General features: G+C 42.7%; 2 protein-coding genes and 1 long non-coding RNA gene across 3 annotated transcripts; all 3 read right to left on the bottom strand.

The window, feature by feature from the left end:
* Positions 1 to 1079: 1079 nt before the first annotated feature.
* Positions 1080 to 6166, bottom strand: LOC132778028 (serine/threonine-protein kinase SBK1-like). The gene is made up of 4 exons (XM_060780630.2): positions 5937 to 6166; positions 4171 to 4335; positions 3230 to 3432; positions 1080 to 2344 (listed from the first exon to the last, which is right to left on the bottom strand). The coding sequence occupies exons 2-4, from the start codon at positions 4331 to 4333 to the stop codon at positions 1751 to 1753; spliced, it is 960 nt and encodes a 319-aa protein (XP_060636613.2). The 5' UTR covers positions 4334 to 4335; positions 5937 to 6166; the 3' UTR covers positions 1080 to 1750.
* A 6232-nt stretch (positions 6167 to 12398) lies between these two features.
* Positions 12399 to 14599, bottom strand: LOC137097357 (uncharacterized). The gene is made up of 2 exons (XR_010910145.1): positions 14397 to 14599; positions 12399 to 12624 (listed from the first exon to the last, which is right to left on the bottom strand). It is a non-coding gene; the product is annotated as an uncharacterized lncRNA (long non-coding RNA).
* Positions 14600 to 16533: 1934 nt separating this feature from the next.
* Positions 16534 to 26786, bottom strand: LOC132778024 (zinc finger protein 436-like). The gene is made up of 4 exons (XM_060780624.2): positions 26616 to 26786; positions 21554 to 22522; positions 20418 to 20544; positions 16534 to 18762 (listed from the first exon to the last, which is right to left on the bottom strand). The coding sequence occupies exons 2-4, from the start codon at positions 22343 to 22345 to the stop codon at positions 17720 to 17722; spliced, it is 1962 nt and encodes a 653-aa protein (XP_060636607.2). The 5' UTR covers positions 22346 to 22522; positions 26616 to 26786; the 3' UTR covers positions 16534 to 17719.
* Positions 26787 to 27738: the final 952 nt, after the last annotated feature.

Raw genomic sequence — 27738 nt, 5'->3', positions numbered from 1 at the left:
TTTACTCTACATTATTAAATATTGTCTATTAATCAGCTCTAGATTATTAAATATGGTTTTCTGTGGGTGGGCAGATGGCGACTACTAGATGACATATGTTCTATATCAGAAACTGATGTGGTCTGTCCAATGCAATTTTCTGAATCAGTACCCCAAATAACCAAACCGAATCTAAAGTTGACCAAAAACTGATTTGTATTCCTTTTGGTACTAATATTGGAAAGTGGTCACTGGTCAAGTGGTATCCTGTCAAAGTGGTCCCTGGTCAAAAAATGGCTGGGAACGGTGGATCTAGTAATAAAAGAGCTACCTATGAGAGCACCTTGGATAGCTCTTCTAAGTTTAGACAAAAGCCTGGAGGTGATTCACTGCCCCCATGACACAGGAGTTACCAGATTCACTGTGATCATATAAAGAAGGAAAGTTATTTAAATCTGATTCCAAAAAGGGAAGCTACATGAAAAATAAGCCCAAAATGAAACTAGAGAAAGAAGGGGAAAGAGGAATGACAGAATCCTAATAGGATGGAGTAAACTGTAGTACTTCAGGCTGTAGGCAAGAAATATTTATTCAGAGTGCTATCCTAGTATAAATTAGAATAAGTGGTAGAGCAGGGTGCACTGTGTGTTGTTTAAAGAGAAATCTGGAATAAGGAAACACTTTTTAAATACAGTGGGCCCTTGGTATCTATGGAGGTTTGATTCCAAGACATGCCACCAATGCCAAAACCCATGAACGAACAAGTCCAATTATATACAACAGCATAGTGAAACTGCGTCCCTTACTAAAAATGGCAAAATTTAAAGATTTTTTTGAGGATTAGGAGGAAGTTCAATCCATGGATATTGGAATCAACAAATGCAGAATGCATAGGCATGAAGAGCCAACAATCATAGCCTGGTCAGATATAGAACTGAGAATTGTGTTCAATTATTTTTTATCAGAAAATCCCCACATTTCACTTAAAATGTAATTGAAAAACTGTATGATATTTTTAATGAGTGTGGGGAAAAAATGAATCAGATGAATTAATTTCTCAAGTACAGCAGCGTTCCAGGCAAGGATTAGAACACCTCCTCATTTTACTTAAACTCAACCTCTTTATTTACAAATATACAAATTGAGTCAGTAGTACAACAGCATATAAACAAGTGCATAGGCAAATGGTGATAAACTCACAGCAGCATCAATTGCTTGTCCATGTCCAATCCATGCCAAGCAGACTTTGAATGACAGGACACCGTGGACCACAATAAGACATATGCATATTTTTTTTCAATTTGAGCAGTGTTGTTGTGGAAAGTAAGGCAATTCATTTCCAACCCATTCATTCAAAGGCAATTCTAAGTGAACCCTATTTGGTCAGGCCAAGAAAAGATGGGAAGAAATAGGAAAATTTCAGGACCCAGTAAATGTGACTCTGTGACTCATTTACTTCCGAGATAAGAACTAGAAGAGCCCAAAACCAAATCTATGGTTTTTTGATCCAGAGTTTAAAGATGGAACTAGAAAGACAATATTCCTACGGGAAAAGGAGAGTGGGTCCCTGAGGTATTTTGTGCTTATTGGGGACAACTTGCTTTATTTTCTGAAAGTGGCAGCTTTTTCTGTGTTGCCCTGGCTTGTTTTCTCCTTACTAAGAACAAGCTATTGCCTTGGTGATGTACAGTTTTGGTCCCTCAACCACTAAGGCAAGTTTATGAATTGGTAGTACCATCTTCACCCTTCTCCATTCGGCTAGCCTGGGTCTTTAGCACCGCCGACTGGTGCCAAGAAGTTCCCTGCTGGACCAGGCACAGCTCTTGACCTCTGGCACCAACCATGGTAATTTGATGTAATTCATGACCTCTTTGGCATGACTACGGTGAGCTGGGTTGGGTCTCAGCAGACCCTGCAGCATCTCTAATGCCTCGGGGGTGAAGCGCTCCCAATGGGGCGGCTGTGGGGCAAAGCGGGGGCTGCGATGCCAGCTGACAAAGCTGCGGTAATGTCGGTCGGCAGGGATAGCTGTGAGCCAGGGGAAGTAGCCAGTTAACACACAGAAGAGCAACACTCCCAGCGCCCAAGTATCAAGGCTGGGTTGGGCCTCCATGCGGGCTTTAGGACCAAGAACACACAACTCAGGTGCTGTGTAGGGCAGGCTCTCGGGCAAGGCTTCAATGGCCTGGCCTCGTGGGCAGCTTAGCCCAAAGTCTGTCAGTTTGATGCGTCGGCATTCGGGGTCACACAGCAATACGTTCTCTGGCTTGACATCACGGTGAACCAACCCCTTGGTTTCCATGTACTCCAGGGCACTGGCAAGTTGTAGGACACAGCGCTTCACCCGCTGCTCAGGTATACCAACCTGGAGAAAAACAGAAGAATCAAAAAATCAGACAAAATTCCCTGAAGTCGGTGAGGAATGCCATGCATTACTCCTCAGTTTTCCACTGAGAACAATGGGGGAAAGCACATTCTAAATCTACAATAAGGAGATGCTGAGGCATGTGAGTGAAGAATACCTTTTTCTCTCTGTATTTCTCTCATTTTATCTTTGCATGTATCTATACTATAGAAAAAATGCAGTTTGACATCATTTTAACAGCCATTGCTCAATTCTATGGATCATAGAAGTTGTCATTTGATGAGGCCCCAGCCCTCTTTGCTAGAGAATACCTTCTACAACACCCATGATCATACAGCATTGAACCATGACAGATAGTGGTGTCAAGCTGTTTTAATTTTATAGTGTACATAAGGGGTCCCCAAACTCAGGTCTGCATGCTGGATGTGGCCCTCCAAAGTCATTTCCCACCTTTGTCCTAAACTGTAGACTTAGGGTTGTCATAAGTCTGAAACGATTTGAAGGCGCACAACAACAACAACAACAACAATCCTGATTAACTTGACTATCTCATCAGCCGAAAGCAAACCCACACTTCCTATTGAAACACTGGTAAGTTTATGTTGGTAAAAATTGTTCTTCTTTTTAAATATTGTATTATTTTTTCATGTCTTTTTGCATTTCAAACAAGATATGTAGAGTTTCTTTCCTTTCTTTTCCAAACTATAGTTTGGTCCCCCAGCAGTCTGAGGGCCTGCAAACTGGCCTACTGCTTACAAAGTATAAGGACCCCTGGTGCAGATGCATGCTCTGAAGCTGGTTTTAAAAATGTGAAGCTTTGGAAGGCATAATTTGCCAGTTTCCATACTTGGCTAGCAGTATAATTTCATGGTTGGTTGCCCTTACCTGTGGTACCATGAGAGAGAAGAGGTCCCTGGATAAAGCCAATTCTTGTGCAAAGACATAATGTTTTGGGGTTTGAAAGGCAATTCCCAGGGCCGTGGCAATGCAGGGATGGGCCCCCAAAGTCAGTGCGATGCAGTATTCGCTCAAGAAATCCTGCAATTCGGTATCCTTCTTGTGTACAAATTTCAGAGCCATGGGAGTTCCTGAAAGAGAGGAGAAACTTTTAAAACGTCCAATTTGTGAGTGAGCAGAGAGCTTAAGGAGATTTGAGTTCTCACTTCAAATAAACCTGCATCCTCTCAGATTGACATAAGTTCTGATTAAGATCCTGCTCTTACCCATCCTCTAAGAATTCCCTCCCTACCCACCATTTCAACTACTACTTCACCAACTACTACTTCACTCTTAGCTCTGTGCTCTGGATGCAATAACAAAGGCTGGCTTAGACAATGCTACAATTTTCATGATAGGGAAATACAATTAATGTCATTTGATGCTGTAAACAAAGGACCGTTCTGTGGATAACTGATGAGGTGACGAACTCGTGATTGGCTTTTATCACCTCAAAACATATGTGAGGGGCCACATAGTAAAACTGTTTATCAGTATGAACAATCCCCAGAAAAAGCTAGTACACTGAGTAGAAAAGGTCCAGCCTTGCCCTTGATATGATAGTTTTCTAGGAGCATGTATCTGTTTTTTGTAGGGGACAGGATGTAGAACTCTTCAATTCAGTGAGCTCACTTGTATTCTGGTATGGTTCAGTCCAAAAACATGTTATCACATCATTGAGAATTAAACTCTAGATGGGCATTGAAAGAGAAGCACACTGTGTTTTCTTCTATTCCTTATGCCCCTGTTCTTAGCTCTACTGCATTAGTTCCAAATTCAGTTTCATAGCCTTTCCCATCCCTTCCTCCAACTCCTTGCTTTTGACATACCTTGGAGTTGGTGGACTGCCATTAGCACATGCCCATACGAACCACTGCCCAGTTCACGGAGGATGGTATAACTACTAGCCACCTCCACCTGAGGTAGGTTCTGGGCTGTCAGGAGCACCATCTCTTCCAGTCGTTTCGCAATGTCACCAGGGACGAGCTTCATGGCTACAAAGGGGATGATAAATGACAATTCAAAAGACTACCAAGAAGTGGCTGTTTACTTCCATGTGCAATGGCTTGCATATGTCTACCAAATAGTGGAAATAATAATTCTGTAGTCTCCCTGGGTTTTCAATGTGAAATAAGCATGTGGCATAATTTTATTTTGAACAATAGAATGTAAACATATTGCCATATGATGTTATTTCTAAACAAATCTATGAAAGGGGTTAAATATGCAGTGAATTCTCAACATAGATTGTAAACATAAGAGGAAATTAGTTCAATTTAAAGAAAACTTAATGGGGTGGAAACTAAACAAAATTGTAACAGTAAGGAAGGCACAGTTCTATTCCCTGCTGTCTCAAAGTGTAAGACCAAGTGTAATGGTTTAAAGTTACAGAAGGGCAGACTTTGATTGAACATTGGGAGAGGCTTCTTGATGGTAAGAACAGTTAGACAATGGAACCAATTTCCTGTGGAAATCGTGATGTCTCTTTCTCAAGACATCTTCAGACAGGGGCTAAGCAACCTTAACTGGAGATGCTTTAGCTGGCATTCCTCAGCAGAGAAGGAGATTTCCATCAAATTTGTCCCACAATGAGCTATCCTGCCCTTCATTCTCTAACATCTCCGAAGTCATATCTAACCAGCGTGTATTCCCATGTGACAGCTATAATTCTCTTTGGCACAACTTCAGATATGACAACATTGGACAGATGACATAAACAGGGAGCCAAGTATTGGGTTAGGTTGCAGATGTAATTGCCTTTGGAGTACAGCTAGATGCTGTCTAGTTTTTATTTTTATTTTTTGCTTCTAAAGCGCAAAGCACAGAATCCTTTTCCTGCTGGGTGGAGAATTTATTCCAAAAGAACCATCCAGAAGATCCCTGGTAGATGTGATAGTAGGGACCTTGCCTTCACCAAAGAACCATGTGTGCAAGAGGCTACAACAGGTATTGGCAAATTTCAGCCCTCCAGGTGTTTTGGACTTCAGCTCCTACAATTCCTATCAGGCTGTTAGGAATTGTTGGAGTTGAAGTCCAAAACACCTGGAGGGCTGAAGTTTGCCCATGCCTGAGCTATAGTAAACAATGCAACAGAATTCATCCTGAGGACAGTGCTACAAAGAGGAACTCAAAAGATTGCTTTGTGAGGGCCCAGTGCAAATTGCCCTGGCTGCTCTTCCCTCTGAGAAACCTTAGCTAGAATTCAGACACTGAAGTGGTAAGAAGAGACCTTTACTATCTTGTGTGCTGAATGGCTTTTTTCACACCATAATCACAACCAATGCAATTTGCAAGCAAGTGGGTTTCAACCCCAATATAATACAAGTATCTGGTGGATAGGATAGGCAGGGGTAGCAATCTAAATTTGCACTTCAGGTGACAGTAATGCATTTCCACAACAGCAGCATGTTGGGAAACGCCTCTGCAAGTGCCTTTGAGCTCAGCGTGGATCACCTGCAAATGCTTTTAGTGCAGAAAAGAAAACAAAGGAAAGAGGCATTGAAAATTCAATGTGCTTGTTGCTTTTAAGATTTGCATATGCATCAACGTCCCGGGCATTTGCAAGCAGCACTCTGTGCCTCAGACATCAGCTTACCTGCCACAGCAGAGCTGGAGCACTTGCACCTTTCCTTGTCCAGAGTGCCTTGTTGACTTGCAGGGTTTTCACCCCTGCCTCGGTTCTTCGATTATTACCTGCTGTGTGTAGATCCTTGTGAGCCTTTTATAGAGACCATTTTCCATCTGGTTCAGTCCAGCCCCACAAACAGGGAAAGGGGCCAAGCCACCCCTCTCTTTCCTTGCTCTGCTCTAAAAGGTCAGTGCTCTGGAGTCCAAGCGGTTTCATGGGGCAAGATTAGCAGCCACTTATCAAGGTTATTTTTACCTCCAGTGGCCCAGCTGCTTTTACGCTTATGTCCCAGATGTTCCTGGAAAGAAGGATTCTCTCTTTATTCTTCTTTTTCTTTAAGGCATAAATGGTTCAACTTTAATGGCACAAAGCATATCAGACCGGAGAAGAAATACCCCTGCACCTATACAAGCTGATCTTTTTTTTTTTTCGGTCGGGGAATCTAAGCTGTTAGGCTCAAAAATAACCCTCAGTTGGGATGATTCCATCATAAATATAGCAGAGTGCTAGAAACACTTCATAACCAGCAGAAACTTACATGTGGTGAGCCAGGATAACCTTCCATTCAACAGGATTGCACAAGATTACAGAGTCACAACTTTAGGTTCAAATACATTTATTGAAGTAAAAAGAAATCCATTCTCGATAGAAAAGGTCTTGGAGCTAACTAGCTTAAATCTCATCTTCTACGAAGTAAAGGGGTAAAAAGCCAAAAATATCCATGCAGTTACATTTTGCCTGGAGAAAGGCAAAAATGCATCAATGTTGTGGCTGATAGGAGAGATAGTACCAAGAGTGATCCTTTGTTGAGGCAGAAAAGTACGGTTTTATTTTTAGCTGAGACCCTGGCGTGGAATCTCCTCCAAAAGGAGAGTGAGGATAAAGGCGTTAACTTTCCCTTTTATACATCTTCAAATGCAGGCAAACAAAGAAACACGATTCTACATTTGTTAACATCATCACTTTAGCATCGTAGAAAAATCAAATTATATCTTTCTACATGCATGGGGCACATCTCTGAATTCAGCTTACAGCAAGTTAGAGATATCGGATTCAACTTACACAGATTCATCAAGGGGCCTATTTTGACCTGTCAAGGGGAAGAGAGCACCACTTCTTTTTACCTCTATCTGTCCGTGCTAGGTTGTTCTTATTTCCTCCCTGGAATGTTCACCCACCCTCTTGCCTGTGAATTGGACACAGATCCTTCAGCATTATTTTTGTTCTTACTCCATAACTGCAATTATGCTACTGTTATGAATCGTCATGTAAATATTTGATATGCAGGAATCAGGATATATATTCATTTACTGGACCAAATTTGACACAAATACTCAAAACGCCCAAATTTGAATACTGGTGGGGTGGGGTGGTGGGATTGATTTTGTAATTTTGTAATTTGGGAGTTGTAGTTGCTGGGATTTATAGTTCATCTACAATCAAAGATTGTTCTGAATTCCACCAATGATGGAATTTAATCAAACTTGGCACACAGATCTCCCATGACCAACAGAAAATATTGGAAGGGTTTGGTGGGTATTGACCTTGAGTTTTGGAGTTGTAGTTCATATACATCCAGAGATCACTGTGAAACAATAACGAATCTGGACCAAATTTGTCACGAATCCTCAATATGCCCTAATGTGAACACTGGTGGAGTTTGGGAAAAACAGACCTTGACATTTGAGAGTTGTAATTGCTGGGATTTATAGTTCACCTACAATCAAAGAGAATTCTGAACCTCGCCAATGATAGAATTCGGCCAAACTTCCCACACTGAACCCCCCATGACCAACAGAATAAATAAAAATATTGTGTTTTCTGATTGTCTTTATTGACCCCTCTGACACCCTCTCATGACCCCCTCCCAGGGGTCCTGACCCCCAGGTTGAGAAACACTGCCCTACATTATAAGAAACTCTGAATCTCCTGAAGCTTTCAGGGCATATCAACAGCTGGATTGGGTCTGTTTTGGCCTGATCTACTGTCCAGTTGCACACCCCAGCCATTATTTTGCCAGGGGATGGATCATTCCCATGTCATACTGCCAGCCATAGAGGTCCCTATAAGTACCTGACCATCACCTGTTATGTCTGATGAGGTCAGAATGGGGTGCTCTCATGATCAGAAAGAAAGAAGAGAGTCTCATTTATCTTCTTGCTAATGGTATGTGCACCCTATGATCACAGCAAATGTAACAGGTGACTGCCAGCCACTTGCAGGTACCTCCATGGTCAGCAAGGAGCAGCAGCGATGACACACAGACAAGATAATGAGCCAGAAAGTGTATGGGCAGCACCATCTGGACATATGGCATACATACTGGATTCAGGTTGGCTGTAGGGGACAAAAGCCTCAGCCAGATACAGCCCAACTCAAGGTGGATGACCTTCTCCCCTTTGTTGTTATGTAGTTTCCAGTTTCCAGTTTGGTAGCAATGTCTGAGGCAAGATTTATTCAGAGAAAGTCTTCTAAGGCTGCAAGATTATTGCATGTCCAAGGTTGCCTGTTGGGTTTCCATGGTTGAGAAGGGATTTGAATCCTGGTCTCCTAGACCAACACTCAAATTACTATAACATGCTTTCTCTTCTTGCCAGTACACAACTATGAGTCATATTCCAAATTGGTGAATTCAACTAAAATACAGAAATGCCTCCTTTAAGCAGCAAACTCTTTTGAATAGCTCTGGGACAGATGTGGCCAAACATCACCAGAGTGTGGTCAAGATAACGCAAGTTCTCAGTGGGGAAGAACACACTAGCTACTGGGAAGGGCAAGATTTTGCCTTCTCCTGTCCTGAATTAGTTGTGTACAATCTATTCTTGTACTTTGTATTCAGTTTGCACCAATGAGACCTTAACAAGACATTAACAAAGCTAGTTTCCCTCCGTGGACTAACTATGGGAGACCTAAGTCTTGTTTAGCAGTATCTCTTTCTTTACAAATGGACAGGAACAACAAGCAATAAACAAACAGGAATAATTTGTCCAGCACTCTCACATTTTAAAAATCTGCTTTTGCTCGCCAGGAACATCTTAGTGGAACTTGTTTTTCTTTGGCTAAATTCAAACAGCACAAGCTATCCCTTTTCCAGCCCCACAGGGGCACATTCCAGTGGCTGAAAATAGCCACTGTCCATCAAATAACAGGCAATACACAAATTTTTATCAAGAAGCTGCCATTTTGCACTATTCCTCTTTCATTTGGGCAGATGCCAGATTCAAATACACAATAGTGCCTGAAGATCACATTCAGGACAAGGAGCCAAGCTCTGGGATACTTTGAGGAAGGACACAGATTAAATCAATGAATAAAGAAACCCTCTCATGATTTATGACTGCCACCAGAACCACAGTATCATATTGCTGGAAGGGGCCTTATGGGTCATTGCATCCAACACCCTCCAGCTCGATGCTAAAACATCCCCAGGGAAGTTGCTGTCCAGCTTTTTTTGAAGATGCCCAGAAGCCCTCCAGGCTATTGGACCAAATGTATTTATGAATTTTATAGTGCCTTTACTGATTTGTCATTCTCAGTTGTCTGCATGGCTGACAGATGCATAAAACACACACCACTTTTGCTCAGATAGGGCACAGCAGGTTGCTACTAAAAAAAGTAGACCTAGTTTTCACCATGGTCATACGGGTACGTTTTATATGGACCACTTTAAATTACTGAAGAGGCTCAAAAGATTAAATGTTCACTCACGCAAACTATTTTTAAAATCAACCATTTAAGATACCAGTTAGGATTGTCCCAAGCCTGAGGTTTTGGGGTCAAAACCTGAGACTTGGGGACAAGCTCGAGTGACACCAAGTAGCATGATGCATTAAGTACCAATGATTCTTGCTCACAAGTTGTCAAAGAGAAAGAGGAAGGAAACAAAGTTTGGACAGAAATTTTAGCTAAAGGAGTTGTTCCCAAATCAAGGTGAAATGAGGAAGTTATTCTTTCTTGCTTAGGGAGATGGCATATGGAATATTTCAACTAGCATGCTTACTTCTAACCAGAAGGCAAAGTGGAAGGAAGGGAGCATTGTTCCTTTACCAGTGAAGAGGTAAATGATAGTTAAGTTTCTGTCTTTTTTGGTTACGGAATAAATATTGCAAAGTTTACCAAGCATTCAGAAACTTTCAGAAGTTTGCCTTTTGACAACTATTTGCACACTCATGCTATTTAATGTAAAATTAACTCCTGTAACCTGGGTTTTGTAATCTCAGCTGCAGTTAATATTGCCATTTTTGCATCTAAAGCACTCTTTGAAATAGTGTTTTGATGAAAATATCAAATATTGTATTGTCAAAGGCTTTCATGGCCAGAATCACTAGGTTCTTGTAGGTTTTTTCGGGCTATAGGGCCATGTTCTAGAGGCATTTCTCCTGACGTTTCGCCTGCATCTATGGCAAGCATCCTCACCTCACTACCTCTGAGGATGCTTGCCATAGATGCAGGCGAAACGTCAGGAGAAATGCCTCTAGAACATGGCCCTATAGCCTGAAAAAACCTACAAGAACCTAATATCAAATATTTATTTCTCTTGAAGAATGGTAGCAAGTTACCAAATTTTAAGTGTCACTTCTCCAAAATGCTTGCGGACAGAAGTCTAGAATTTTAGATTCCCTCCCCCCCCCCCCCCCAAATTTGGAAAACTTTGGATAAGTATAATGAACTATCTTGGAGATAGGACCCAAGTCTAAACACAAACGTTATGTATGTTTCATGTGTACTTTATACACATAGCCTGAAGTTCATTTATACACAATATTTTAATATATAGTGGGTTGTTGTAGGTTTTTCAGGCTATATGGCCATATTCTAGAAGCATTCCCTCCTGACATATTGCCTGCATCTGTGACAGGCATCCTCAGAGTTTGTGAGGTCTGTTGGAAACTAGGAAATTGGATTTATATATCTTTGGAAGGCCCAGGATAGGAGAAAGAACTCATCAGGATTGTGGCGCAGCTGGCTGAGTGTCAGCTGCATTAAGATCACTCTGACCAAAAGGTCATGAGTTCGAAGCCAGCCCGGGTTGGAGTGGGTTTCCAACCAATTGTGTAGCCTGTTGTCGACCTTTGCAACCCAAAAGACAGTTACATCTGACAAGTAGGAAAAATAGGTACCACCTTAAAGTGTGGAGAGGCTAAATTAACTAATTTATGAGGCCATAAAAACGACTCCAGCAAGCACTCCAGCAAAAAGCATGCGGGGAATGCGGAAGTGCTTCATCAGTGTCGCAGATGGACGATGAAAGTGACAGCTCCCCTGGCTGCCAGAAAAGTTAAATAGCCTCTGTGTATGTCTGTATATGTTGTATGTCAAAATTGGCATTGAATTAATTGCCATATATGTGTACACTGTAATCCGCCCTGAGTCCCCTGCAGGGTGAGAAGGACGGAATATGAAAGCTGTACATAAATAAATAATAAATTGTCTGTTGAAACTAGGTGTGAATATTTCAATTGGCCACCTTGATTAGCATTAAATGGCCTGGCAGTTTTTAGGTTTGGCTTGTTACTGCCTGGGAAAAACCTTTGTTGAGAGAATTTTTCAACAAAGGATGCCTTCCACAGATGCAAGTGAAATGTCAGGAGAGAATGCTTCTAGAACATGGCCATACAGCCTGAAAAACCTACAACAATCCAGTGATTCCGGCCATGAAAGCCTTCGACATTACATGAAAATAGTTTGTGCACATTGAATTATCAGAATGCAAAGATGTTACTATCTCAGTCTCCCATGTGGACAATTTTAGAGGGTTTTGAATCCAGGAATTCTGGATAAGGGATACTCAAACTGTGCCAAATTTCCTGATAATTGATCTTGAAGATGAACCCTAAAACACATTAAAATAGAGAAATGCTTTCCTAGAACATTGGTTTCTTCTGCCCAATAGGTTAGTTAATTTGTACCACTGTCATTTTGTTGGCTGAAGACTTTTTGCAGCAAGGCCCATTTGTTTCCAGAAGGATCGTTCATACCCACCTGCTTGGTAGTAACTTGTCCCTCAAGAGGAGACAGATTTGCCCTGACCTTTCCTTATCCATTGGCAGCTTTTGCCTAGCATGCGGACTGCCTTCTGCCAATGGGGGCTTATTGATATCCAAATGCAAGTTGCCTCTGGGGACGGACGTGGGGGGCTTAAGTAGGCAGGTGTGAAATACACTGTTTGTTGTGCCCCATGGCTGGGTTTCCATGGAGAGTCACACACCGGAATGGTTTCTTGCTAGAGAAGCAAAGGGAGACATTCTAAAAAGCTTGTTTCAATATCCAAGCTGAGCTTTTAACAAACCCCATGGGCACCGTAATACAGTCTAAGGTGTTTACTGGAAAAAAACAGGTCATCTTTCCTTGGGTTACACCCACACTCAGCTGTGTTCACTTCACAGTCAGGGCAATGGGTATCAAAAGGAATGGGAACTTGTACACCTCTTTATCTTGAAGTAAATTCTTTACTGCAGGTTACAGATTCAAGAAACAAGTCCATACTCTGGAACTGAATGGAGTGGTTAGGGGCATTCAAGTTTAATCTTTTCTTGTCCCATGTACCAGTTGCTCTCTATTTCCACTTTTCCTCTTTATCCTCAAGCTCTCTTCAGATTCAACTGAGTTTGCTTTCAATTAACAAAGCCAGGAAGAGAGGAGTGGACTAGGGTCCCTGTATTGGGATGAAGATGGGGACAAAAATAAAGTAAGTAAGTAAATACATAAATAAATAATGTTGCCCTTCCCAATTGATTCAGGCAAAAGCAAACTGCTAGAATGCATTTTTTCCTACCCTATTTCCCTGAACATAAGTCAGGGTCTTATATTCCTTTTTTGCTCCAAAATATGTGTTAAGGATTATGTATAGCTGCCTGGACACTATTTCAATTAACCTTTTCAATAGTAAACTATGACAAGGGCTTATTTTTGAAGTAGTGATTATATTTCAAGCAACCTCAAAAATCCTGAAAAAATGCTAGGCAGGTCTTTTTTTCCCCAGGGTAACAGGGTAATTAATAATGTCTATATTCACACTTGCCTCAAGCAGACAAGAGTTCTTTCTCCCATTCCACAGATACATAAAGCTCACTTGTCTAGTTTCCAACAGACCTCACAACTTCTGAAGATGTCTGCCATAGATGTGGGCAAAACCACAAGAGAGAATGCTTCTGGAACATGGCCATACAGACTGGAAAATTCACAGCAACTCAATATCTATATTCTTGAACACACTCTGAAGTCACTTGGCCACAGCTATTCCAGTTCTCATTTGTAAAAGGTTGGATGATATGCAGTTCACCACACCCATTATCAGTTTCCTTCTGCTGAATACAAAGTGAAGGAGCCCTCATGGGTCTGTCTCCTAAAACATGTGATGGTGGCCACTATGGTTATCAGTATGAAAATTAGACACAGCTTATCTACTTTAACTGTAAAAAGGTAAAGGTAAAGGTTTTCCCCTTACATTAAGTCCAGTCATGTCCAACTCTGGGCGGTGGTGCTCATCTCCATTTCTAAGCCAAAAGAGCCGGCATTGTCCATAGACACCGTGGCCGGCGTGACTGCATGGAGCACCATTACCTTCCCGCCAAAGCGGTACCTATTGATCTACTCACATTTGCATGTTTTCAAACTGCTAGGTTGGCAGAAGCTGTGGGTGACAGCGGAAGCTCATGCCGCTCCCCAGATTCAAACCTGCGACCTTTCAGTCAGCAAGTTTAGCAGCTCAGCGGTTTAACCCACTGCGCCACCAGGGGCTCCACTTTAATTGTAGAGGTGTGAATTTCAAGAGGTAATGCTTGTCATGTAACCTAGGTAAAATGCAACACTTCCTGAAGTGTCTCCTACACAACCATCAACCACCTCCACTTTCCACTTTGGCAACCCTTCTAGTCCAGAAGTAGTTTGCTACTACATCACAATCAAAGCTCTTCCTGGAACACAGTGCCTGAGGCCACAGTCCTGAGAGTGTTGCTTGTTTTAATGATCCCAGTTAAGTTTTGCCTGCTGGTGTGAATTGTGTTGAAGCCAACATGCCCTGTTAATTCTGAAGATTTACAGCTGTCTTTGAAGTGCACTAATGAATATTGCCTCATCCGTTCATTCCCCTTTTAATTGGGTTACATGATCTCGAGCAGGACATGATCATTGACCTGTGAAGGATCCAGATCCCTTATCTCAGGAGACCTGCATCTATGGCAACCACCTCCTTAGAAACACCTCTGTTTGCTCCTCTCTTTGAATCAGGATTGTTCTGTTGCCATGGCTGCAGATCAGTCACAAGCTTCTATCCCTTTATCCAGAGTGGGCAACGGTTCTGCCCCTTTTTGTTGCCCATTGTTAACTCGCTCTCAGGAGGTGCTGCTGGCAATCTTCCATCCTTTGGGTGGCATATTTACACTTCATGAACCCCAAGCAACAGCTGCGGATTTGGGTTCTGTTTACCTTGGCAAAGGGCACTTTCTGCTGATCGTTGCCCTGGTTGAATAATAAGAGGATCATCACCCAGCTGGTAATTTGAACAGGAGGATGAGCTTCAAACACACACACACACAGAGAGAGAGAGAGAGAGAGAGAGAGAGAGAGAGATAAACCGATGTCTTTGAATGATGTGTTTTCTGCTGACCTGAAGACTAAGACGCGGAACAATGAGTTCATACTACAGGAAAGGAGATTCCATCTGTAGTATGGTAGAGTCTCACTTATCCAACCTTCACTCAGCCAACACAGTCTGCCTCCCGCTCGGATCCCCAGCTGTTTCAATACATTGTGATGTTTTGGTGCTAAATTCTTAAATACAGCAATTACTACATAAAGTTGCCATGTACTGAACTGCTTTTTCTGTCATTTTTTTTTGTAAAACATGATGTTTGGTGCTTAATTTGTAAAATCATAATGTAATTTGATGTTTAATAGGCTTTTTCCTTAATCCCTCCTCATTATCCAACATTTTTGCTTATCCAACATTCTTCTGGCCCGTTTATGTTGGATAAGCGAGACTCAGGAGTAGGAATTCTGCAACTCTGCGGATATTTTTGCACTGCAACTTCCAGCAGGCTAAACAAGTATAGCCAATGATAAGGAATGCTGGGAGATGGATTACAAAACCTGGAAGACCAATAACTACTTCTGATGTATGGTTTCTCCCTCCTAACCTCAAGAACCCCATGAGGGAGGTTAGGCAGAGATGTAGTGACTGGCCTCACATACTCCAGAAGACATTGATTGGACATCTCCCAGTATGATATCCATTGCCCCATTATCACTCTCCTGCCTGTATTCATATAATAGTGTTAAACTGCTTTGAAAGACTGTAAAAAAAAAGACATTAACATTCTTTTAGGTGTGTGCGTTTTAGTCTTCCAGAGTCATTTGCTGTGGCGAGGTAAAGTTTTTATGATGTTTTCATCTCGAAAGTTTAGATGTTGCTTCTGAATTTTAATTACTTATCATGCACAGGGATTTTTTCTACTTTTTTTTACTCAAAAAACAAAAAAATGAATGTGACAGAAATTTTCCCCAAGAAATCTATTTCATTTGTTTGGGTTATTTCCCCCTCCAAACAAATAAGGCTAAGAAGTACTTAAAACAAGCATCCCAACCTGCATTTTTGGAAACTGTAGAATATCCTTTATTCTACATCAGTGGTTCCCAACCTATGATCCATGGTCCACCAGTAGTCCACAAGAACTAAAATATGGTCTGTAGCCTCACCATTACTACACCGTTGCAACGAGAGCAACTGGCCCCGCAAAACCCTCTTATAGTGCCGAGGATTATTAAATATGATTTTCTGTGGGCAAGCAGATGGTGACTACTGGATAGCATATGTTCTGTATCAGAAACTAGAGCTGATGTGGTCTATTCAATGCAATTTTCTGAATCAACACTCCAAATAACCAAACTGAATTTAAAGTTGACCCAAAACTGGTTCGTAACCCTTTTAGTACTAATGCTGGAGAGTGGTCCATGGTCAAAGTGGTCCCTGGTCAAGTAGCCCCTAGTAAAAAAAAATTGGGAACCATTGTTCTACACCTACAATTATTCATGTGGACAAGGGCAATTCAATGCCCCATATAATATGTTGGAATTTCCATTAGAGTCAGAAAACAAATTGCCAATTAAAAGATTTTGTGGTTTTATTTGCCTAGAAGAGAACTAATATGAAAATAAATGGTGCAGATGGTAATAGCTTTCCACCCAAACATATGGTCATCTATGTCACAACCTGAATTCACTGCGCAGTCTTAAGGCTCTGAAATGAAAGCAAACTGGCCGACACAGAAATCTGTGTATATCCATCAACACCAAACTGCCCTCTGAGAAGCAGACCACACAGCTGCTGCAACCGCAAATGGACTGAAAGGAAAAACAAACAAAATGAAAGTCCAGTACATGTTGGTGCAGGCTACCATATGCCAGGTCTGTTGCACCACCACCTGGCAATGTAAAGAATGGCAGGCACTGCTCATGGTAAGAGTTGTCCTATGTGTACAGCCTCAGGAGCAAGCCCCATGGAGGCCCCTTCCACACTGCCATATACAATCCAGGACGGAAACATCACCCAGCTTAACACATAGACTTGGAACTTGGATCTTTTTATCTTACCCTCTTTAACACAAGCATTAAGAAACTCAGTATAGCATAAATGATGAAAAAACAGTTCAGCCTTCCTACCTGGCTCTTGTGAGTCAGTGCTGCAAATATTAAACAGGAAACATCAGACATGTTCCATTCACAGAGAATTGGGTGATGGATTTGTTTTTTAGTTTCTCTGGCTGTGCTTAGGTAAATAAATTGAGATCAACGGAGGAGATATCAAGGAATCCTCTACATTAGTCAAGTCTTACTTTAATGAATCATCAGCACAAAAATGCAGCAAGCAATCCATGCCTTTCCCTTAACACATGCCAATCCTTTCCCCCACCCCAACCCATGTATTTTTGGATGTCATATCACTCCCAAGTGCCCCTTCTATTTCCCAATGCCTCTTTGTGTTCTTTCAAAATAAATCAATATTTTCCCAATACTAAAGAATCTACTTTTATGCTTGATTGATCCCAGACCACAAGTTGGGAACCACAGCTCTATATAATGGAATGGTATAGAGTTGTGGTTCTCAACCTGTGGGTCCTCAGATTTTTTGGCCTTCAACTACCAGAAATCCTAACAGCTGGTAAACTGGCTGGGATTTCTGGGAGTTATAGGCCAAAACCCTTGGGGAACCACAGGATGAGAACCACCTGTATAGAGTGTTTCTCAAACTATGCTCCTCAAGATGTTTTGGACTTCAGCTCCCAGAAATCCCTGCCATCTTACCAGCTGTTAGGAATTGTGGTAGCTGAAGTCCAAAACACCTGGAGGAGCAGAGTTTGGGAAAAACTGGTATAGATAAATGTCTATTTATCCCAGAAGTTTCCACTCCTTGATCCAGCTGCCACCAAGACGATGGCCTGCTAAAATAAGAAACATGAATAAGAAAGAGAAATGTTGTGTGTCCACATCCATGTGCATGAGTGTGATCTTTGTGAACCCCAAAAACCCACAATGTCACTTTAATATCTTTTTTGTTGTTGTTTAAAAACTTTGGAAATATTTGGTGGAAACATCTACTCCCTTGGTAGAAGCAAAGGAGTAACTGATAAGAGAAATAAGGATATTGGGATTACATGTCTCTCTCTTGCCCTTCTTCTTGAGAATATTTATTTTCTGGATACAAATGCAAAGCCCAGGAAAGTTTAATCTATGCATGTGTGTGTGTGCATATATTATGAATTTATTATTGGGTGAAGTCTCTGATGCTTGACCAGAGTTTGTCTCTGCCTGAACCTCCTCCCACAATTGGTGCAGCGATACGGCTTCTCTCCTGTGTGGATTCTCCGATGGATGATAAGGTCAGCCATTCGAACGAACCTTTTCTCACACTCATCACAGGGATAAGGCTTCTCTCCAGTGTGGATTTTCTGATGCCTGGTAAGTGAGGAGAGCTGATTGAATCTCTTTCCGCACGCTGCACAGTTGTGGGGCCTCTCCCCTGAGTGAGTCCTTCGGTGCCGGTGAAGGTGAGAGAGCTGGTTGAACCTCCGTCCACACTCATCACAGGTATGGGGTCTTTCTTCAGAGTGGGTCCTTTGATGCCTGGTTAAAGCAGATGATGCAATGAACCTTTTCCCACATTCGGGGCAGCCATAAGGCCTCTGCCCCATATGGATTCTCTTGTGCACTGTGAGAGCAGAGAGGTGGCTGAAAGATTTCTGGCAATATGTGCAGCGGTAGGGTCTCTCTCCAGTATGGATTCTTTGGTGGCTGATAAGATGCGCCCGCTGGCTAAAGGTTTCCCCACATTCAGCACAGGCATGGGGCTTCTCCCCTGTGTGAATCCTCTGGTGCCGCGTGAGGTGTGAGAACTGGTTAAACCTCGCCCCGCACTCGGCACAGCGGAAAGGTTTCTCACCTGTGTGGATGTGCTGGTGTTTGGCCAGATCAGATGGGCAATTGAAACGTTTCCCACATTCAACACAGGGATGGGGTTTTTCTCCAGTGTGTATCCTCTGATGTCGAGTGAGATGCGACATCTGAATGAAGCTTTTGGGGCATTGGCCGCAGCAATAGGGTTTCTCTCCTGAATGTGTTTTCAAGTGTTTGGCAAGGCCCGAGGGGCGAGTAAATCTTTTCCCACACTGAGAGCAGGCATGCGGTCTGTCCTTCCTGTGGATGCCACCATGAGCTCGGAGTTCCTCCTCTCCCCTAAACCTTTTCCCACAGTCCGGACACTGGAAGTACTGTCCAGCTCTTCCCAAAAACTTGGCACCTGTTAAGTGTTTTTTTAAAAAAAAAAACAGCTAAATGTCATTCTGTAAGCAAGAAACCAGGAGGAAAAAAATAACTTGTTAAAAGCTGGACAAGCAGTAATACCATAGGGTTAGAAAGAAACATAAAATAGGATTTATGTAACTCAAAACTATATACGATGGGAAAGAAGAGTTGCCTATAATGGCCAGAGAAAAAAAGATACACAGATTACAAATTGGTAGAAAACTAGTTGATTATGTGACTGCAACAGAGAAGAAGAAACTAAAATATATTATTTCAATGATCATCCAAATGAAAGGTAATGGATATTAAAATAAATACCTAGAGGTTGGCCAAAGAGCCATGCTGGAGGATCTAGAAATTCCTAGAGAAGTATCTTCTCCTATGAACTTACGCCAGCTCTAAGATCTTTTGAGGAGGCCTTTCTCTTGCTCCCACCCACATCACAAGCATGGCTGGTCGGGACAAGGGAAAGGGCCTTGTCAGTGGTGGCCCCCCAGCCCTGGAACTCTCTCCCCAGGAAGATTAGATTGGCGCACACCCTGTCCACTTTTCATAAAGAACAAAAAGTGTGGATGTTCCATTGTGCTTTTGAGTAATCAGACACTTTTGGCCCCTCCAACACAACTCAATATCTGCCTCTTGCACTTTACCATTGTCCCTGCCCTATAGCTGTATGACTCTTATTGACTTCATCCTTCTCATCCAACTTATCATCTGGCTCCTGCACTTTTCTACCAGCCCTGTCCGTGCAACTTCATTGCAACTGCCTCATCCCTTAGCTCAGTATATGGTTACTATGTTAGGATATTGGGGGTTCCAACAACTTCTGGTAGAAGCATATCCTTCCCGTATGGGACATGAGAGAAGCCCCCCACAGGATGGTAAAATATCCGGGCGTCCCCTGGACAACATCCTTGCAGACAGCCAATTCTCTCACACCAGAAGTGACTTGCAGTTTCTCAAATTGCTCTTGACATGAAAAAAACAAACAAACCAGAAGTTCTCTATCATCCATGATTTCACTTTTCCACGGTACATCCAGGAACATATCCCCAGTTGATATGGAATTGTACTGAATATGGCTTAGACATAGTGTCTATGTGGCAACAAATGATAAAACGACGGTACTCAATAGGGATAAAAGTCACATCAAATTCTACTTAGGAACTTTGAGGTCCTCTACTAAGTTTGCACAGTGGTGTCCCACAGCTGTAGGAGAAGAGAAGACCCTTGCTTTGGAGGTAGAAGTGGGGCTCAAGGCAATCCCTCAGTCTTGGTGATAGATTTAGATTTGTGCAAGTCTTCACACAAAGTGGTAGGAGTGATGGTGGCAGAACCTTACATCTTGTAAGAAAATGGTGGAATAAGGGTCTAAAATTCATAACCTCCATCCTGAAATGCTGTGAACTGAAGCTACTATAGATCATATATCTGTATTTGCAGGAAAGCATAAAATCACTCTACCATTGAACAATTGGTAAGTGAAGAGAATAGGACAGTGGCAGGAAACATATGACCTTCCAGAAGCCATTGTTTTACAATTCCCATCAGCCCTTATCAGATGAAAGGGATTATGGGAGGTGCAGCAAAACAATTGGAGGACTGCATGTTCCCTGTCCATAAAGCAGAGGACAGTGTGGGATTCCTTACCTAATGAGTTGCCAATCCCATTATCTTGCTGCTTGCCTTCCTTGTAGGTTTGCCTTGGCCTGTTATTGACTGGTGGCCGTGGAATCTCAGAACAGTTTGCACCCTCTCCTTGAACTGTTCCTGATACCTGAAATGGCAGCAAAAATTACATACAACAAGAGAAGGGAATATCAAGCCCAAGGGAATTTTCCCGAATTGGTGTCTTCCATGAAGGCAAAATTAATTTTTCTCCTCTCACACCCCCTGAAGAGTCATCATCCATTTTGAAAACAATTTGGGAGCAGATGGATGGGCATTGAGACACTACATTAATGTCCCATATCAATGTCCAGATTCCTCCATGGTAGGGAGGATGTCATTTCATTCACTGGACCAAATTTAGCACACATACCCGATACGCCCAAATTTGAATACTGGCGGGGTTGGGTGCGGGGTTGATTTTATCATTTGGGAGTTGTAGTTGTAGTTCCTGGGATTTATAGTTCATCTACAATCAAAGAGCATTCTGCACTCCACCAACGATGGAATTGAACCAAACTTGGCACTCAGAACTTCCATGACCAACATAAAATACTGGAAGGGTTTGGTGGGCAATGACCTTGAGTTTTGGGGTTGTAGTTCACCTACCTCCAGAGAGAACTGTGGACTCAAACAATGATAGATCTGGACCAAACTTGGCACGACTACTCAATATGCCCAAATGTAAACACTGGTGGAGTTTGGGGAAAATAGACATTGACATTTGGAGTTGTAGTTGCTGGGATTTATAGTTCACCTACAATCAAAGAGCATTCTGAACCAAATCAATGATAGAATTGAGCCCACAAAAGAACCTCCATGACCATCAGGAAATACTGTGTTTTCTGATGGTCTTTAGTGACCTCTTTGACACCCCACTTGCGACCCTCTCTGGGATTCCGACCCTCAGGTTGAGAAACGCTGATCTAGACTAAAGGAAGTCACAAACAGAGGCTGGATGGCCATCTGTCAGGAGTGCATTGATTTGATTGAGTGTTCCAGAATGGCAGTGGGTTGTACAGGACAGCCCTTGTGATCTCTATGATTCTATCATTCTAAACTCTAGTTCTGCTTGTGTAGATGACCCCAAATAAATGGCTGAAAATAACTGAGCTCACCTGTCGTTCTCTTTCTCCCCATTCTGGCTGCCTCAGCAAGAAGCCCTCTGCCAGGGCCACAGCCTGGGCACAGGTCTCTGGCCCACGAGCCTGCACTTGGCTTTGGATTTCCCTTGGCAGAATCACCAAGAATTGTTCCAGGACTAGCAGCTCCAAGATCTGCTCCTTGCTGCGGTTCTCTGGCTCCAACCAACGCTGACAGAGTTCACGCAACCGGCTGCAAACCTCCCGGGGTCCTACGGCACTTGGGTAGCGGAACTGGCGGAAGTGTTGTCGTTGCATCTCTATGCTTGCAACATCCTCCTGTACAATGGTAGCTTTCACCTTCCCAAAGTCTCCCCTGTCTCTGGTTTCTGGGGTGTTAAAGCTCTGCTGTGCTTTGCTACCAACTGGAGTTGGCACACGTTTGGCAATGGCTTCACCTCGGGACCACTGGCAGGCCTCCGTCACCCGCTCAAACGTAGATAAGTCATCCCACGGAGGCAACTCTGGCAGGTGCGAACTTGCCCATCCTGAGTGGGAGGTCTGTACTGTCCTTAGGATTTCTTGCCACTGGGCTTCTCCATGTGGTGGCATGCCCTCCTGTCTCTCGATCCTACTTTGTTGAGGGGTGACCCACCGCAAAAACTCATTGACTGCCCCAGCTTGAAGGATCCGAGGTGACTTTCCAGCCCCTTCTCCCAGTTCAAGGTGAGCTGGGTTCGGTTGTTCCATTCCTCTTTCCAGATTGCTAACAAAGGCAGACAAAGAAGAGCTAACATTACCACTTTTCTTGAATTGCAGCCATTTCATCTCCTTGCAGTTTGTCTTAGTAGGGGCTCAGGTCTACATCTCCCCAACCAGAATGAGAAGAAGCACAGTCCAAAGTCTTATCATGAACAGTACTTGCTGCAGGTCAGGCATTCCAGTTAAAAGCCGAAGGTAGAATACAGAGCACAGCAAGTCCCCTCTAAGTAGCTTAGTCTGGTCCTTTGAAAGGGAGAGAGAAAGAAGGGAAACATAGAAATTATTCATGTCACAGCTTAAAATTAAGTTGGAATCCTAATGCACCCTGGCTATACCTTTATAATTGCATAATGAAATTAGTGACAGATTACTAGATACAAGGGTTGAATGAAAAGTAATGCCTCCATCTTTGTAACCCCTCAACAGATGGCAGTACTGGTATGTGGCAAGTACTGGCTAGTTCAGTATACTCTCCTCTACAGTTCCATTTTGGTGGGAAGCCTTAGCATTGAATGGTTGTGTTATTAAAGTGTGATGTATGGAAACCGGTGCAGACGGTCGGTCAATGAGACTTAAGCAGTCATTTAATTCTTGACAGCAGAAGATGTCACCCAAAGGAGATTCATCAGAGAATGCAAGCTGTTTGTGGTGATTGTGTTGATGTGAGTACTGTGCATCGTTGGGCAAGTAAGTTTAAAGATGTTGAGGTGGGAACATCAGACTTGCATGACAAAGACGTCCTGTGACAGCAACCACCGAGTTTCACAAGCAAAAGGTTGACAGATTGATTCAGGACGATTGTCGTATCACTCAGAGAAAAATTTCAAGCATAGAGAGAAATTTCAAGCATAATCAGCATTTCACAAGAACATGTGGGCCACATTATTGCTTTGCTTGGCCATCGGAAGATTTGTGCACGATGAGTACCCAGGAGGAGGGAACTATGAGACGCTGGCTGCAGAAACGGAGTTTCGACTTCTTCTGTGACGGCTTCAAAAAACTTGTTCATTGTTGGCAGAAATATTTCCAATTGTCTGGTGATTATGTGGAAAAGTGAATAGTGGTAGTTAACGAGCACATTCTAAGGATTATTTCTGCTTTTGATTTATTAAAATATCCCCATCCAAACCCAAGTAACGAAGGTGGAGGCATTACTTTTCATTCAACCCTCATATTTTCAACTGCTTAGACCTCTGTTTTGTTGCAGGAGCTCCCAGTGGAGCAATGGGTTAAACCCTTGTGCCAGCAAGACTGCTGTCTGAAAGGTCAGCTGTTCAATTCTGGGGAGGAGGGGTGTGCTCCTGTGTGTCAGCTCCAGCTTCTCATGCAGGGACATGAGAGAACCTTCCCACAGGATGGTAAAACATTCGGAAATCCCCTGAGCAATTCCTTTTTCCCATCAGTGGTTACCTCGATCCACCCAAGAAAATCTCCTATACATACCAGGCCCTGGAGGCTACAAGGTGTAGAGCTTTTTCGATCTATGCTCCAATTCTGTGGAACTCGTTGCCTCCATATATTAGAGCAATGTCGGAGTTGCAACCTTTTGTAAAGGCGCTCAAGACTTGTTTGTTTGGTTGTGCATTTAAGTAAAGTGATCAGATCTAATTTACCAGTCACTGTTGTATGTTTTTATATTGAATGTTTTTATATTGTGTAAATGCTATTTTAAATTGTAAGTCGCTCGGAGCACCTTGGTGGAGAGCGTCTAATTAAGAAATAAAGTGTGGTGAAGTTAAGCAACATCCTTGCAGACAGCCAATTCTCTTACACCAGAAATGACTTGCAGATTCTCAAGTCACTCCTGACACACACACAAAAGCTTTGTTGCAATGTTCACTACTTCATTCACTACTTCAATGATTTATTTATTTATTTATTTATTTATTTGCGGCGCTTATATGCCGCCCTTCTCACCCCGAAGGGGACTCAGAGCGGCTTACAATATATATTTTCATACAATATTATATAATTAGCAAAGTACAATATCAGTATATATTACTATATTGCACTATACCATTATATATGATGGCCTATGAACCAATGCTGATCCATGATAGCTTGTTTGTGGACAAGTCTGTAAGAATAAAACAGTTGTAGGTGACAGCTATAAATATAGTTGCAGTCCCAATATATTGTGGGGTGTGGGCTGCCAACACTCCACGTCAGATAACTAAAGTAGCACTACTCTACAAAGATCTGTCTTTGTAGAGTTCTTGTTTGGTGGACTGCACATATAGACAACACAACACCCTTATTGAAATATCTACACTAGCTTTCAGTTATTTCTAGCCCAGTACAAGTCCCTGCATGGTTTTTAGAGCCCTTCTACGAGTGCAGCTGCACTGTAGAATTAATTCAGTTTGACAGCACTCTGGCTTCTGTGGCTCAATGCCATAGAAGCCTGGGAATTGTAGTTTTACAATGGCTTCTCTGCCAAAGACTGCTGGTGCCTCACTAAATTACAACACACAGGATTCCATACCATTGAGAAGGCAGGTAAATTGGAGCAAAATTGCATTAATTCTACAATCACCCTAAATTTTGCAAGCCCCTCCTATTAATTGGCTAGACCCCACATAGCAGCCAGACTACTATCTTTAGCCAAGGAAGGCTAAATTGATTGCATGGATCTTATAATCTACAGCTCACCATATTTATTTACTCTATTGCTCTTGCTAATTTTATCTATCTCGTTTAAAACGTGCTGTTGGTTTTAATGCTGATATACTATATTTTATATGTTGTGTGGCACCGTTGAGTGCTATTTGTAAGCCGCCCCGAGTCCCTATGGGAGATGGAAGTGGGGTATAAATAAAAAGATTATTACTACTTTATTTTACTGACACAAAAACACAGTATGCCACAGCAAACAATATATATATATATGCTGGATTTCGTATCACAAAATCACAAGCCGAACACTTGTTGTTGTTGTTGTTGTTATTATTATTATTATTATTATTATTATTATTATTATTATTAAAGAATGTAATCATACTAGTTGCTGAGATGGAAACAAATAATAATTTAATGACAGGAGAATCCAGGCAGTGCTCTGAAGAAGGTGGAATTGTGTAGAATAAAGAATAACCCAATATGGGCTGGGCTTTAGCACAACTGGTTAATCTCTAGCAGCAATAGATTTTCCCAACCAAAAGGTTGACAGTTTGAGCCTGGCTTGGGGTGAGCACCCGACCTTCAGCCTAGCTTACTGTCCACCTAAGCAATTTGGAAACAGTTGTGAGTAGAGAAATTAGGCACCCCTTAAGTGGGGAGGTATTTTACGGCACTATAAAAAACCAGCGATCAAAGAACAAGAAGGAAAGTCTTTGATTAAAAGGCTCATAATCATAGAGGATGAGTGACAGCACCCCCTTTGGCCAGAATCGAGCATAACCTCCAGGACGCTAAGTTGGGAAAAGGCTGACACAGGCTTATCTGTCTGTCTGTCCTGTATGTCTAACAGCATTGAATGTTTGCCGTGTATATGTTCTGTGATCCGCCCTGAATCCCCTTCAGAGTGAAAAGGGCAAAATATAAATGCTATAAATAAATAAATATGTACGGAAAGGTTTAGGTAAATGTAAAGGTTTTTTCCTGACATTAAGTCCAGTCGTGTCCGACTCTGGGGGTTGGTGCTCATCTCAATTTCTAAGCCAAAGAGCCGGCGTTGTCCCTAGACACCTCCAAGGTCATGTGGCCAACATGACTACATGGAGCGCAGGGCAAAAAGAGAACCAGTCGAGGACTGCATCTAAAGCTGTAGAATTAATACACTAATTCAACGTTTGAGACGAAATCTGGCATTCTGCCCTTCAGTGCTGTCTTCAGCAGTGCCACCCAATGAGAAACAGAAATAAACACAACCCTCAAGGTTTCCAATCTGCAAAATGGGGGCAAGGTTGGCCTCTCTCTTGCTGTTGAGCAAGAGAGGCCAGCCTTGCGTGGTGTGGTGTGGTGGAGACTCCTTCTTTGGAAGCTTTGAAACAGAGGCTGGATGGCTATCTGTCGGGGTTGTTTTGAATGCAATTTTCCTGCTTCTTGGCAGGGGGTTGGACTGGATGGCCCACGAGGTCTCTTTCAACTCTAGGATTCTATGATTCTAAGAGAAGTCAGACTGCAAAGCACATTTTACAGCATGGTATTACAACTGTGCGTAAGACTAGCTAACCTTGTCCTGAATGTGTGCTGAATGACTGATTTTCCCCTTGCAGCTAAGCATCACTCCATAGACCAAAATGAACCACATTCATATCAGAATATTCATTCACTGCAACATCCTCCCAGCTTCCCAAACCTCCCCCAAACTGCAACCTTGTATCTGAGGACTCACTTTTGCTGCTTTGCCAAACCTTGGGGCTTCTGCTGCCTCCAGATCTGCTGCTTTTGCTTTCTGGTGTTTGGGGGAAAAACACAGCTGACTGGAAAAGAGAGGAAGCTTCCTACCTTATTCTTTCCCCCTGTCTCTGTGAAATATGGAGGGCTCTAGGACCCAGAAAGCTGGGCCCATTTAACCCATCATACTCTGGTCTAGGAGAAACTCCTGCTGCAGTGACCAGACTTAAGAGGTGAAGAATGAATGTGGCTTGACACCACTTTTGTTTCCATAGAGTAAAGGGGATCCAGGGAGTTCCCTACCAGCCCTCTTTGGTAGGGAAGGCTGGAGTCCTGGCAAAGCTACAACTCCCCTGATTCCAGAGCACAGAGCCATGGCACTTCAAGCAGTGATTTATTTATCGTGTCAGGAGCAAACCAAACAGTTGTATTGCATTTTTTAACAAACAAGCAAAACACAAAGTTTGCAAGCTTGGTAGTTGATAAAATGTCCTTTGACCAGTATCTGGGCACTTGGAGTGCCTCTGGTGTTGCCGCAAAAGGTCCTCCATTGTGCATGTAGCAGGGCTCAGGTTGCATTGCAGCAGGTGGTCTGTAGTTTGCTCTTCTCCACACTCGCATGTCGTGGATTCCACTTTGTAGCCCCATTTCTTGAGGTTGGCTCTGCATCTCATGGTGCCAGAGCGCAGTCTGTTCAGCGCCTTCCAAGTCACCCAGTTTTCTGTGTGTCCAGGGGGGAGTCTCTCATTTGGTATCAGCCATTGATTGAGGTTCTGGGTTTGAGCCTGCTACTTTTGGACTCTCACTTGCTGAGGTGTTCCAGCGAGTGTCTCTGTAGATCAGTGCTTCTCAACCTGTGATCCCCAGGTGTTATTGGCCTACAACTCCCAGAAATCCCAGCCAGTTTACCAGCTTTTAGGATTCCTGGGAGTTGAAGGCCAAAAACATCTGGGGACCCCAGGTTGAGAACCACTGCTGTAGATCTTAGAAAACTATTTCTTGATTTAAGTCGTTGACGTGCTGGCTGATACCCAAACGGGATGAGCTGGAGATGTCACTGTCTTGGTCCTTTCACTATTGGCTGCTACTTCCTGGCAGATGTCAGGTGGTGCAATACTGGC

Source organism: Anolis sagrei, chromosome 6 (genome assembly GCF_037176765.1).
Source record: "Anolis sagrei isolate rAnoSag1 chromosome 6, rAnoSag1.mat, whole genome shotgun sequence".
NCBI lineage: Eukaryota > Metazoa > Chordata > Lepidosauria > Squamata > Dactyloidae > Anolis > Anolis sagrei.
The sequence above is the reverse complement of the archived record's forward strand: the minus strand, read 5'-3'. Positions and strand labels throughout refer to the sequence as shown.